The sequence below is a fragment of the Lepidochelys olivacea genome (genome assembly GCF_965140295.1).
Source record: "Lepidochelys olivacea isolate rLepOli2 genome assembly, chromosome: 7".
Classification (NCBI taxonomy): Eukaryota; Metazoa; Chordata; order Testudines; family Cheloniidae; genus Lepidochelys; species Lepidochelys olivacea.
Genome location: NC_140417.1, coordinates 1404687 through 1418606, shown reverse-complemented (window position 1 = coordinate 1418606; position 13920 = coordinate 1404687). Strand labels below are relative to the sequence as shown.

The 13920-nt window shown below is 58.5% G+C and overlaps 1 protein-coding gene across 1 annotated transcript; it reads right to left on the bottom strand.

Annotated features, from left to right (window-relative positions):
- Positions 1–8300: 8300 nt before the first annotated feature.
- Positions 8301–11422, bottom strand: LOC311524110 (epidermal differentiation-specific protein-like). The gene is made up of 2 exons (XM_084634898.1): positions 11356–11422; positions 8301–9493 (listed from the first exon to the last, which is right to left on the bottom strand). The coding sequence occupies exon 2, from the start codon at positions 9471–9473 to the stop codon at positions 8352–8354; it is 1122 nt and encodes a 373-aa protein (XP_084491024.1). The 5' UTR covers positions 9474–9493; positions 11356–11422; the 3' UTR covers positions 8301–8351.
- Positions 11423–13920: the final 2498 nt, after the last annotated feature.

Here is a 13920-nt window from a genome sequence, read left to right as displayed (position 1 = left end):
GGCCTAGGAGCAGCGTTTCCCCAGCCCGGCTGCCCCCAGCCCGGCTGCCCCCAGCCGCTGGGGCCTCGCCCGCTGTCCTGGGCAAAGCCAGGCTCTCGCAAGGCGCCCGGGCCCGTCTCCGTTTGCTCCATCAGGGCAGCGGTTGAGCTCAGGCCCCAGGGCCAGCGGGGCTGCGGGTGAAGCCTCCAGGCGTGGGGGCCTGCGGCCTCCAGAGAAGTGACAGCCGGGCTGTGGCGCGCCCTGGCCCCGGAAAGCCCACCTCCTTGCCCTTGGGAACGGCTCGTTTCCCCCTAAGCCAACAACAGAATTAGCCATTTCTCAAAACAACGGGGAGGCTGCTAGCCATGGCCTCTGTGGAGGAGGCTGCAGCCTGCCAAAGGGGCTGCCGCTGTTGTCGGAGGGTTGGCCTGAATCCGCCTGGGGGTGGGTGCATTCGTGTCTGCAGCACTGTGCATCAGCTGGGCAGCTGCTGCCGCAGTGAGGCAAAAAGCCAGGGACAGCTTCAGTATCTGGGCAGGTTTTCCTCTCCCTCCCCAGCATTTATGGGACTTCAGTTCTGCAAGAGGTCAGGCCACCAGCTGGGCTTTTGTATCAATAATTGACATGGGGAATCACAAAGCGCTGGCCTGACTGGGTCCAAAGAGCAAAAAGAAACTGAGCCAGCACCTTGCAGTGGCATATCAACAACCTGAAAGCAGCCCCAGCCTCCCTGCAGACTAGATGCATCAACAGAAGCCTAAAGCCGAGCCACCACAGGGGCCAATCTGACCCGCCTGTGGCCTTTGCCCGGCTTGGCTCTGTCCCTGGCCTCAGCAGCCCGGCAGCACTTTAACGGCGGCTGCCTAGGGACCGGGACCGGCGGCCACTTCTTACTGGTACGCCGGCCTGGCCCACTTTCACCCCTGCTCATGGGGCTAAAGAGAGCAGTGTAGACATTCAGGTTCAGTCTGACACCAGGGCTCCAAGACTCTCCCCCCTCGCCAGGTTTCAGAGCCGGGGCTGGAGCAGGAGTGTCTGCATGGCCATTTTTAGCCCCCGAGTCAGTTGCCCTGGGCTCTGAGACTCGCTGCTGCGGGGGTTGCAGTGTAGATGTCCCCTGGGGGACCTGAAGGGAGACATGGACCTGCAGGAGGGAAGGGAGGGAGGCAAGAGGAGTAACTTTGTGCCCCAGCACAGGGAGGGCGCTCCGGGGGCCGCTTGGGGAAAGCACAGAGAGCGCTGCAGGGAAAGCGGAGGCTGGTATTGTCGGCAGAACAGAGGGCATGGTGCTTGCTGCTGGCCACTCTCCCTGGCCCGGGGGGGACTAATGCCTTGCCTGAGTCTCCTTCAGGCCGCTCCCTTGGGGCACAGTTTAATAATTCAGACAAAAACCTCCCAGAGTAACAAGCCTGTTCCCCAGACCAGCTGCAGGGGCTGGATGCCCTATACTCTGCACCTTCCGCCCACTCCACGGCACAGCCAGCCTCCCTCCTGCAGCGCTCAGCTGGGCTGGGACTGATAACTGAACAGGGCTGGCTGGCCCTTAAAGGGACAGAGCACCCTGCTGCCAGCCCCAGACAGGATGGGGGCACAAAGCAAGCTGTGGGGGTGGAGGTATGCAGGGCTCGCCCTTGGGCACCACCACTTAAGCCAGATCGGCATGGCTATGTCAGTGGGGCTGTGACACTCCAGCCAAGTACCTTATATATCAGAGGGATAAATACCGGCGAGGGAGAGGAATTATTTAAGCTCAGTACCAATGTGGACACAAGAACAAATGGATATAAACTGGCCACCAGGAAATTTAGGCTAGAAATTAGACGAAGGTTTCTAATCATCAGAAGAGTGAAGTTTTGGAATAGCCTTCCAAGGAAATCAGTGGGGGCAAAAGATCTATCTGGCTTTAAGATTAAACTCGATAAGTTTATGGAGGAGATGGTATGATGGGATAACATGGTTTTGGTAATTAAATATTCATGGTAAATAGGCCCAATGGCCTGTGATGGGATATTAGATGGGGTGGGATCTGAGTTACCCAGGAAAGAATTTTCTGTAGTATCTGGCTGATGAATCTTGCCCATATGCTCAGGGTTTAGCTGATCGCCATATTTGGGGTCGGGAAGGAATTTTCCTCCAGGGCAGATAGGAAGAGGCCCTGGAGGTTTTTCGCCTTCCTCTGTAGCATGGGGCGTGGGTCACTTGTTGGAGGATTCTTTGCGCCTGGAAGTCTTTAAACTACGATTTGAAGACTTCAATAGCTCAGACATAGGTGAGAGGTTTTTCGCAGGAGTGGAGGGTGAAATTCTGTGGCCTCCGTTGTGCAGGAGGTCAGACTAGATGATCATAATGGTCCCTTCTGAGCTAAATGTCTATGAAACACAGCTGTGCTGGCAAATCCCCAGTGTAGACGCAGCTCTGCCCGCAGAAGAAGGCTTGGGTGGGCTTAGCCCAGGGGGTTCGGAGAGGAGGTGGTGCTGTGCTGACACAACTCCTTCATCAGCGTCTGTGTGGTGTAGACAAGGCCTTAGGTCTAGAGCAAAGGACACCTCTCACTGGCCCAGAATGGCACAGGCCTGGGTAGGTGCCCAATACAAGACTCAGGCTAGGACTCACAGCCATGCTAGCCTCTCTGTGGCTAAATAAATACAAAGCAAATAATACTAGAACATGTTGTGGGGTGAAGGGGAGGAGTCAGTGTTCGTGGCCTCAATGACTTCCTGTGGCAGGGAGTTCCACAGTGTAATATGGGTGTGTGGAAAGATATTTTCTTTAATCAGATTTTAATCTCCCACCCGTTCATTTCATTGAACGTCCCCTTGTTTGTGTGGTAGGAGCCAGGGAGGACAGAAGTGTCCAGGGTCTGTTCTCTAGACAAGGCCGTAGGGTATAGACTTCCAGCATGTCCCATCTTACTCACCTTTCCAAGGGAGCCATCCTAGTTTTGGCACTCTCTCTTCACGGGGAGGTTTTCCAGCCACCTGATCGTTCTCATCACACTTCTCTGAGCCCCTCTAGCTCTGCGCTATCCGTGGGAGATGGGCTACCAGCCTGCGGGCAGTGGGGTGGCCCGAGGGGGGTACTGATTTACATTAAGGCAGGAGAATATTTCCATATTCCGTACGTCTCCTGACATCGAGTTAGCATCTGTGCCCGCAGCTGCACCTGGAGCAGAGGTCTCCGTTGAGTTCCCCCCGGCGCTGGCCAGGCTCCGTGGCTGAGCTGATGCAGTTAGCAGGGTGTGCTGGAGTTTGAGTTTCCCTTCCGAGGTGCAGTGCTTTGCAATGATCAACACTGAGCTTCCCCTGCCATCCTGGTGCCCATTCACCACGTTTGTTGAGGTCTCACTGAAGTTCCTCACAGGAGTCGCTGGGCCCAACTCACCTAAATAACTTGGACATTTAACACTGCACATTTTGCTCCCTGTATTGAACAGGGGGCTTGCTGTTCACCTAGTGCCAGGATGGAAACTGGCCAGGTGCGTGGTCCCCCAGTGGGGACAATCCCATCAGCTCTGTTCCAAGCTGTGATCAGCAGGGCAGCCGAAGGACACGCCCTGAGGTTACTGCTTAGCATCTTGCCAGGCCTTACAGAGCTAACAACTCGATAGGGCTCTGTCGCGGGAGAGTGCAATCAGAGAGATGATGAAACGGCTCAGGGGGGATTGCGCTGTGGGGGGACACTGCTGTGTTGAGTGGGGGGTGCTCACAGCCATGGGCGGCTGCTGGGGAAGGAGACATGGCGTTCATGGAGGGGTGTGAAGTAGAGAAAGTGCGTAGCAGGCGGGAGGGGGAGATGGCTCCAAGCACAGGGCCCAGAGCTGAGAGCAGAGTGGATGGTGTGCCTGGGGCAGAGGTTGGGCCAGGCCAGTGAAGGGTGTGGGGCAGTGGGATCCGGTGAAAGATGCCTGAGGAGAGGTTTGGGGAGCTGGGTGATGAGAATAGAGGATGTGGACAGCAGAGCAGAGGGTTGCAGCAGGGAGGGTTACAGAGAGCTGGACAAGCTAGCCATGGCTGTTAACACCTGGCTTGGCTTTCCAGCCAGAACCCTGCAAGGAGCCATTCAGCTCCCCTTGCTGCGCCCAATGCACTTGAGAGCAGCAGCCATGAACCCCACACCATGCTGACACTCTGCTCCTTGGGCATGGCTTGCTCTCTAGCCTGGCCTTAGCTAGTCTGGTGCAGGCTTTCTGTCCATTCTGACAGCACCAGCTCAGACACTGCAGACAGATCTGTGGGCTCTTTAAGTGCCAGGGAGCCCCCACTTCTCCATTAGAGGAGGTTTGTTAAGGAGCACCAGGGGCTTATGCATCCCCATTTCGCCCCAATAACATGCTACTGTCACCCTGAGCCTCGGGTGTACTAGCAAGTTGGATCACGTTACCTGGCTTGTTTTTTTTAAGTACCTCAGAAGCAGGAAACCTGCCAAACAATCCGTGGGGCCACCGGACCATTGAGGTGCTAAAGGAGCACTCAAAGAAGACAAGGGGATTGCAGAGAAATGAAATGAATTCTTTGCATCAGTCTTCACTGCAGAGGGTCTGAGGGAGATTCCCACACCTAAGCCATTGTTTTCAGGTGACAAAACCAAGGAACCTTCCCAGATTAAGGTGCAATAAAGGAGGTTAATTTATCAGTTTGTTTCAAACTGATAAACAGTAATAAGTCACCAGGCCCAGATGGTATCACCCCAGAGTTCTGAAGGAGCCCAAATGTGAAATTGCAGAACTGCTAACTGTGGGCTGTAAGCTATTACTTAAATTGGTCTCTGAACCAGATGATAGGAGGCTAGCTAACGTGATGCCGATTTTTTCTAGAGGTGATCCCGCAATTACAGGCCAGTAAGCCTGACTTCGGTACCAGACAAACGGGTTGAAACGATAGTAAAGAACAGAATGATCAGACACAGAGATGAACATAATTTGTTGAGGAAGAGTCAACATGGTTTCTGTAAAGGGAAATCCTGCCTCACCAATCTACTAGAATTCTTTGAGGGGGTCAACAAGCATGTGGACAAGGGGGATCCAGTGTACTTAGATTGTCAGAAAGCCTTTGACAGGATCCCTCACCAAAGGCTCTTAAGCAAAGTAAGGAGTCAAGGGGTAAGAGGGAAGGTACCTCTCATGGATTGGTAACTGGTTAAAAGATAGGAAACAAAGGGTAGGAATACATGGTCAGTTGTCCGAATGGAGAGAGGTAAATAGTGGTGTCCCCCAGGGATCTGTACCGGGGCCAGTCCTATTCAACATATTCATAAATGATCTGGAAAAAAGGGGTAAACAATGAGGTGGCAAAGTTTGCAGATGATACAAAACTACTCAAGATAGTTAAGACCCAGGCAGACTGCAAAGAGCTACAAAAGGATCTCTCAAAACTGGGTGACTGGGCAACAAAATGGCAGATGAAATTCAGTGTTGATAAATGCAAAGTGATGCACATTGGAAAACATCATCCCAACTCTACATATACAAGGATGGGGTCTGAATTAGCTGTTACCACTCAGGAAAGAGATCTTGGATTTTAAAACATAGTTTGATTTGCCCCCGTCACAGTCCAGTCCAACAGCCCGGGCAGCCCTTACGGCCCAGCAGTCCGGGCAGCAGGTGGCTCACAGGAAGGCTGTTCGGTTGCAGCGGCTTCTAACATGGGCTTGAGCCAGAAGTGCCAGCCAGGCTCACCCTTGTGTTTCACAGAACTAGGACTCCAGCCTTAAACCTTGGTGGAACGGCAACAGCCAAGAAGGAATGGACCCCACTGGCTGGAGTAAGAGCTAGATCCACACCCCCATTGCCCTCTGCTCCCAGTAACTTTCCGGTTTGTATTATGGTACTGCCTCAGCGCTCCAGCCACAGGCCGGCCTGTTGTACCAGGCGCTGGACAGACAGACCCACAGGCTGGCCCCTCCCTGGGGAATCATTTCTGACTGGGCAGTGAAGACAGACTGACGTCCTTCTACCCCCTGTGACATACCAGGGTACAGCTAGTTTAAGGAGCAGCTGTGCCACTCTTGTCCTTGGGTGCCTTACGATGCCTGGCTGAAGCAGCTCCCACCTGGGCCACTCACAAACAGTCCTCCAGCATGCAAGCCACGCCCTGAGTGTCTATGTGTAACTTCAGGCTGCCAGCCCCACCCTGGCTCTCACCAGCCTGGGTTATACTGCAGGGTCACCCCCAACACACCCCCAGTCTTAGATTTCCCCCCAAACATGTATGTCCTGTACTGCCCTGCCCTCCCCGGGACACATTATAAGTCCGTTGTCTCTTTTATAGAAATAACCTGTGCAAAACTTACCACCCCAAATGGAGTTTCCCAAACACTTCAGTGTAAATACACTGGATTCGATTAAACAATAAACCAAGTTTATTAACTACACGGAGAGAGATTGTCGCTGAGTACAAGCCATGAAGCGTAAAAGTCAGAAATGGTTACAAGAAAATCAAGTTAAAATGCTACCGGTGCCTAACAAACGATATCAGAGTTGAGAACGTTTCTCACCACATCATCTCAGCATCTTACTGACCAAACCCACTCGCTCAAGAGACCTTCTCCCAGAATCCAGTAAAGGCTTCCTCTGTTGCTTCAGGTGCAGAGACTCAATGGGCCTGGTGTGTGTGACACACACACACACACACACACATGCTGGGCACCAGGAGACAAGAAGTTGATGCTGAAGGATGGTCCCTGCTGCTTTTTTCTCACCTGTTTGAGCTTCCTTTGTCTCCCCTTCCTGCTGGATGACTCTGTGTATTGCTTAAAATGCAAATCAAGCAGAGAAGACATGCCTTTGTTTGAGCCAGACCTGCCTGCAAGCCTCGGATTGGGATGTGCTCATCACACCATACAGTGGAATCTTATTATTTCACATACAACATTGCCACACGTATTTCATCAGGACAACGTGGGCGAGCAAATGATGAGTTTTCGCACGACACCTCCCAAGACACACCTTGTACAAATCTCACTGCAATAGCGCATAGGGTTCGACTCGGGTACATTGTGTCACCCACACCGTCAGCGTGGGACTTGCCCACAGAACTGGCCCCGCCTGTGACCCTTGGCCAGCACGGGGGGCTCCCTTCGACGTTCTCTGGGGGATAACAGGTGTAACGGACAATGCAGAGGTGACAAAGCTGGTTCTCAGAGGGCTGCCAGGCCAAGGGGCAGGGGCAGCCCCATGCAGGGCCCCATGCAGCCTGACCCCTGCCCAGACTAGGGGAAATAGCTCTGAAGAGGACGCAGCATGGGTGAGAAGGCAAGCAAAACCGCCTCCAAGGATTTCCAGGGCCCCCACCAAGCAGATACCCACTGAGGTGCCCAGGGCCGTCCGCAGACATCAAGCCTCCAGTGTGCGACTCAGAGCCCAGCCTTGCCCATGCCGGTCTGTGAATACCGTCCACAAACAGAACCCTCCCGTCCCTACCGAGCACGGGCGGGATCAGCTCAGAACGTCCGGCATCGTCCGGCTGCCGCAGCAGGCCAGCGGGGAACCAGCCAGCTGCACAGAGCACGGCGCCGGCCCAGCCCAGACACGGGGGCTAATCACGAGCCGCCTCGGGGCACCTGAGCAGCCCAGCATGTGACAGGGGCAGGGTTAGGGCTCAGGTTGCCCCTTCTCATCGACATTGCCTGGAGGGGACCCACTGGCCTCCCTGCCAACCTCTGCCCCCTCATCTCCATCACCCCCGCCCCATGACCCCCCTGTGCCCCACTCACCTCCATCACCCCTGCCCTGTGACCCCCCTCACCTCCATCACCCCTGCCCCATGACCCCCCTCCGCCCCACTCACCTCCATCACCCCCGCCCCATGACCCCCCTGCGCCCCACTCACCTCCATCACCCCCGCCCCATGACCCCCCTGCACCCCACTCACCTCCATCACCCCCGCCCCATGACCCCCCCTCCGCCCCACTCACCTCCATCACCCCCGCCCCATGACCCCCCTGTGCCCCACTCACCTCCATCACCCCTGCCCCATGACCCTCCCGCCCCACTCACCTCCATCATCCCAGCCTCGTGACCCCCCTCACCTCCATCACCCCCCTGCATCACCCCCCCTGCTCCACTCACCTCCATCACCCCTGCTCCATGCCCCCCCGTGCCCCGCTCACCTCCATCACCCCTGCTCCATGCCCCACTCACCTCCATCACCCCTCCCCTATGACCCCAGTCACCTCCATCACCCCACAACCCCCCCACCTCGGCCCCACTCACCTCCATCCCCCCCACCCCACAACCCCCCCTCACCCCTGCCCCACTCACCTCCATCACCGCCGCCCTCACCCCACTCACCTTCACCCCCATCGCCCCCTAACCCCTCCCCCTGCTGAGGTTTAAGCCAGTTTGGCTCAGTGCCGGGAGCAGGTCTGGAAGCTCCTCAATGGCCCAGGGTGCTGGGAGTGGGGGCCTGCTCCCCCCCCGGCGGCGGGGCCGGTTTCATGGTGTACTTGGTGCCGATGGTGCGCCCTGACACACACCGGTACTCCCCCAGCTCCGTCTTGGTCCGCTCGTTCTGGCTGATGGTGAGCTCCACCGGCACTGAGACAGTGGTCTCCTTGCTCACCACGTGGATGGTGAGCTGGGTGCGGGGCGGGATCTTGGCTGGCAGGAGCACCTCCACCCGATCCCGCCGGGTGCTGGACTCGCTGTGCCCCTTCTCCACGGTGAAGACGTTGGCGGCTTCCACGGCCAGCGTGAAGGAGAGCCCTACCCGCAGGCTGGTGGCGTTGCTGAAGCGGAAGCTCTGCAGCGTGGTGGTGACGTATTCCCGGCTGCTGCAGGCGGTGAACGTCTGCTCCAGGTCCGTGGCGTTCACCCCCACGATCTCGTCGATCAGCACATCCCGCTCGTCCTCCACCTTCCGCTGGCCCCACAGGATGCGGGTGGTGACGGCGGGGCGGCCGGGCACCAGTGGGCGCAGGTGGGAGAGGCAGTTGTGGAAGCCAAGCTCCGGCTTGTAGTCAGGCAGGCGCTCGCCAGGCCAGGCGATGTGATACCAGCCCCCGCGGTCTGGGTGTTTGTACAGCAGCCAGACGCCGCGCTGCACCACATGGGAGGAGACCCGGTCGTTGAAGTAGCCATAGGTGAGGTTGGTCTCTTCCGTCACCACCTTACTCTGGCCCGCGTAGTCGGGCTCCTCGTACAGGGTGATCTGCGGGTCGGCCAGGTCGTGGGGCACCAGCCGCAGCGCGGAGAAAGCCTTGTTCTTCTCCACCGTCCGGTACTCGCCTTCCTCCAGGGCGTAGGCGTCGCCCTCGTACTTGGGGGCCGTGTAGGCGATCCACGGCTGCCCCACCACCCGCAGCGAGCAGATGCAGTCCCCGAAGTCCAGCTCGTGCAGGTCTGGCACGTCGGACGTGAACTCTCGGCTCAGCCCCTCGAAGTCGGTGCGCTCATAGACGATGATCTTGTTGATGCCGGGCTGCATGGGGTGCCGCAGCTCGGCCTGGCCGGGCGAGTCCCGCTGCACGTCGGAGAGCTGAATGCTGGGCAGGGCCATCGCCGGCGCAGGGAGACGCTCTGCCGGGAGGAAGGTGCAAAACGTCACCCGCTGCCTCAGCGAGTCTGGGAGGGGGTTTCCTCCCTGGCGCAGCCCTGTACGACCCCCACCACTGCACCCCACCCCCTGAGCTGCACGTGCCCTGCCTGCCCCCCATGGCAGCCTGCAGCCAGTGGGCAGGAATCTGGCAGGGTCCCCATGGCTCTAACTCACCCCCAGGCTCTGGGCTGGACACAGCAGTCCCAGGGCAGGTTCTGGGGCTGGCTCTGGACAGGTCAGACCGAGCCCTTCGGGCCTCACAGCCTGGGACTCGCTATGTTACTGCAAAGGTTGAACAGCTGGAGGGCGAGTCCCTGAGCGCCAGGCTCCCCAGGGCCTCGCGAGCTCCGGCAGCGTCACCTCCACTGCGCTCGGCTGGGGTCGCTGGGGTTCTCCCGCTGCCGGGCGCTCGGCCCCAGGGAGGTGCTGTGAAGGGGAAGGACAGCCTGTTCGGGGCTGGGCCCTGCACCCCACGCTCCCAGGGCGCTGGCCAGGCCAGGCGGGACTTACCCCAGCCAGGAGCTCCCAGCCCCTCCCATGGGACAGGAGGAATTACCAGATTGTGCGGTTAGCAAATGGGCCCCGAGACCCAGCCCAGGTGCCGCCCCCAGACTCCTGTTCAGCCCTGCCTCCAAACCCGCTCTTCCGGGGCGCAGGCCTGGCAGCTGGCCGCAGCCCCTCTGGCTGCGCTGGGGCAAGGGGGCAGCCGGCTCTGGTCAGCTTGTCTCAACCTGGTCTCTGCAGCCACCCCAGTGCTGTCATGTCTCTTCTGCAGCCCCCTCCCACCAGTGCCCGGGGGCAGGCGTGCTAGCCAGTTGCCCTGGGAGCCTCCAGCAGGCCAGGAGTGCCGCTGCCCCACGCAGCCGGCCGCGAAGTAACGCAGGCCCTGCCATGGCCCGCTGCAGGGCTGCTCCCCGCAGCAGGTTCCTGGGGCTGCTCCCTTCTGCCATCGCTGAGTCCTCTCAAGGGAACGGCCCCTGCAGCCCCTGCCAGCGCGCCGGGCCAGCGACCTTCGGGCTGGCTGCAAGGACCTGGAGCCCCAGGACCCCTTGTGATTGTCCGGGCTGACTGGGCAGTGCCCTGAATTCAGTCCCCCCACCCCAAAGCAGCTCTGTTAAACCCCGGGGGGGGGGGGGAATGGTAGCATCTGTTGGCTGAGCTCATTGCACACACCTGAGACTCCCTGCATCTGTCCATCTCCCTCCCCCAGCTCCCAGGCTGCCCCTTCTCCCCCCAGCCCACATGTGGGGGGGAAGACAGGCACCCCCTTTCCCCTCCATGGAGCAGGCTTTGTGGCGGGACACAAGGAAGCCTCCTCTTCCCCTCTGCCATGAGTGCAGCTGGCTGGGTGTTTGCCCACGGCTCCCAGCACCAGCAGGGGCCACTTCCCTTCGGGGCGGGTGGGGCCGGGCAGGGGACTGTTCTGCTGCAAGGTGGGTGCCAGGTGCCCTGGAGAGCTGCCAGCAGGGCCATCCCCCGCCCCGGCGAGTGTTCCCCAGCTCAGCAGGGTTCTGCTCCCGGTGTCCAGCCCCTTCCCAGCCCCTTGGGAAGTGACTGGACGCTGCGGTTCAGAGAGACGCCCTCCAGGCTGCGCTGTGCCCTGGGACAGCCCTGAGCCAGCAGCTATCCAAGCCCCCCGCCAGCCCCAGCCTGACCGCGGGGGCGTAGACTTTCTGGGCCATGGCCTCTTGCTGGCTGACTCCCAGCCCCAGCCCCTGGCTCCGCTAACAGTGCCTGGCTCAGGTGGGACCCCCTGCCATGGGACAAACCCACAGCACAGAGACAGCTGCTGCCCCACAGAGGCTCCCAGGCCTTTTGCTTGACCCCCAGCCAGCCCTCGTACCTTGGGAGTTCGCAGCCCTTGCCTGTGAGAGCAAGCCAGCCCGGCCCAGCGAGTCGCAGCTCCCTCGTGCCCGCAGCCAGCAATGCGCCACCCACCTCCGGGCCGTTTTAAGAGGGGTGGGAAGGGCTTTGATCTTGTCAGGACCTGAATGGAGGGCTGCTGACAACACCCCCACCCACGTGGCCCAGGGAGCTGCCAGCCACACCCTGGGGAGCAGGATGCACCACCCCTGAGCCCACTGGCCTCCCCCTGCACGGGGACACTCATTCGCCTGGCCTGCCACCAGCCGGGCCAGAGCCTGGCACTTCGAGACGAGCCGGGCCCTTGTGCAACGCTGTGGTGACGCCGGCTTGAGGCTTGAGTCAGGGGACGCGGCTCAGTCACTAATTTAATGCTTGGCTTTGCAGCGCTTCCCACGCTCCTAGGGCGGGAGCCCGGCAGCCGGGAGGCAGGAATTAGCAGCTGCTGCAGAGAGAACCAAGAGCCAGGAGTGACTCTTCCAGGTGCCTCAGCAAGACGGGGGCCAAGGCCAGCCAGAGCCCTGGGGAGGCTGCAGCCACCAGCAGCGGCCCGGCCAGGCCGCCAGTCACCACCAGCAGCCACAAGCCGCATGGCTCACACACTCAGCCACCATGCTGAGCCGGGCTCTGCCACGCCCCTGGCACTGCTGGACCAGACTCCATGCACTGGGCAGGAGATCTCGGGTGCTGGGTGTCATGGGGTCCCCGGGCGATGCTCTGGAACTGCTCCCCATGAAGCCAGGCAGGACTCTGGGGAAGTCTCCTCTCTGGGAGCAGCCTGTCTGCAGGACACACAGCTCACCCGGCTCCACCTTCCTGGGTCTGACCCCAGAGCATTCGGCATCCTCTGCCCCTCCGTGCGCTTCCCACAGCCAGTCCGCCCAGGCGGGGTCCTGGGGCAGCCAGAGGGTCCTGCCCCCCAACTTCGCAGTCAGACAGGACTCTCCGCCAGCCGGGAAAACAGAAGGTTTATTAGACGACAGGAACATGGACTAACACAGAGCTTGCAGGTGCAGAGAACCGGACCCCTCAGCTGGGTCCACTGGGGTGGGGAGGGGGGCAGTGAGTCAGACAACCACGTCTGCCCTTCACTCCATGTCCCAGCCAGCCCCAAACTGAAACTCCCTCCAGCTCCTCCTCCTCTGGGCTTTGTCCCTGTCCCAGGCCAGGAGGTCACCGGATTCCTTTGTTCTCCAACCCTTTAGCTCTCACCTTGAAGGGGGGAAGGGCCCAGGCCATCAGCTGCCGAGAGACAGAGTGTCGGCCATTCTCTGTGTCCAGACCCCTGCACACACCTGCCCTCTAGGGCTCTGCAGTGATCATACACCCTTACCCCACCACCTAGATACTTAAGAACTACACAGGGGAAACTGAGGCACCCCCACACTATTCAGAGGAAACATTAAGAACAGTCCCACTTTGTCACATCTCTCCCCTCTTCAAGATCGAACTGAGCAGGGTCACTTTAGCCGGTGACCTGGGGAAGTTCGAAGCCACCAACATTCCCATGGATGCCCCAGCATCTCTCCCATTCCTTGGTGGGAGTTACACCAGGCCCTTCCAGTTTCATGCCCTCCCTTAGGTCGGGGGTGGTCGATAGCACTCGCAGGCCGCATGTGGGAAGGTTTATGCGGCCCCGTGCCCTTTGGCCACCCCAAAACCCCAGGGTGTCATTCTGGGATTGGGTCTTCTCCCCAACAAGCTGGCCAAACACAGCCACTTGGTTATAGGACTGTTTAACTTTCTTAACAGCTTTCACTCCATGTGAGATCTTTTCAAAGCTATCCACACTGGGTCTTTCAACAGAAAAGTCAGTGGATCCATTCACAACAGAAAATTTCTGGCTGTTAGGAACCGAAACTGTCTTGTTTACATCAATTTCACACCCTTCAGTTGCAGTAAACTGCTTGCAAAGACTCCATGAGGATTCCTTTCCCTGGGGCTTTTCTATGCAACAATTCACCCCTCACAGAAATTCTGCTCTTACCCTCTTTACCTAGGGCTTGCTCTAGAGGAACACTTTCCTGAGCAACAACAGACTCTTTCTGGGTCTCCCTTACATCCAGAATTACCTCTGGGCCATCCGGTGGATTCCTACACAATCCCCTTTCAGGCAAACTTACAGACTTCCTAGATAACAGGTCAGAAGCATTCTCCTTCCCTTTGCCACACACAAGCTCAGGAATCTTTTCCTTCTTGCTACAGGTTTCCACACCCTCAGTAGGTAACACAATCACATCACCTTCCTGCTCTCCTTGTGCCCTGGCTAGGATCTCACCCTGATTAGACAGAGTTGCTCCACCCTTTCCCAGCCACACACTAGCAACAGGCAAAATACAAGCACCAGAATTGTCTGGTCTCTGGGATTTTACATAGACACTTTAACTGGATGTGACCTAGTTACAGGGCCATTCTCCCGAGCAGACACAAACTTAGGACCATTCCCTTCCTGGGCTTTAGCTGAATCCAGAACCAGCTCTGAGACAACTGCACGACCCTCAACCATCACAGGCTGAAAGGCCCCTGCTGTCTGCTCCACAGACAA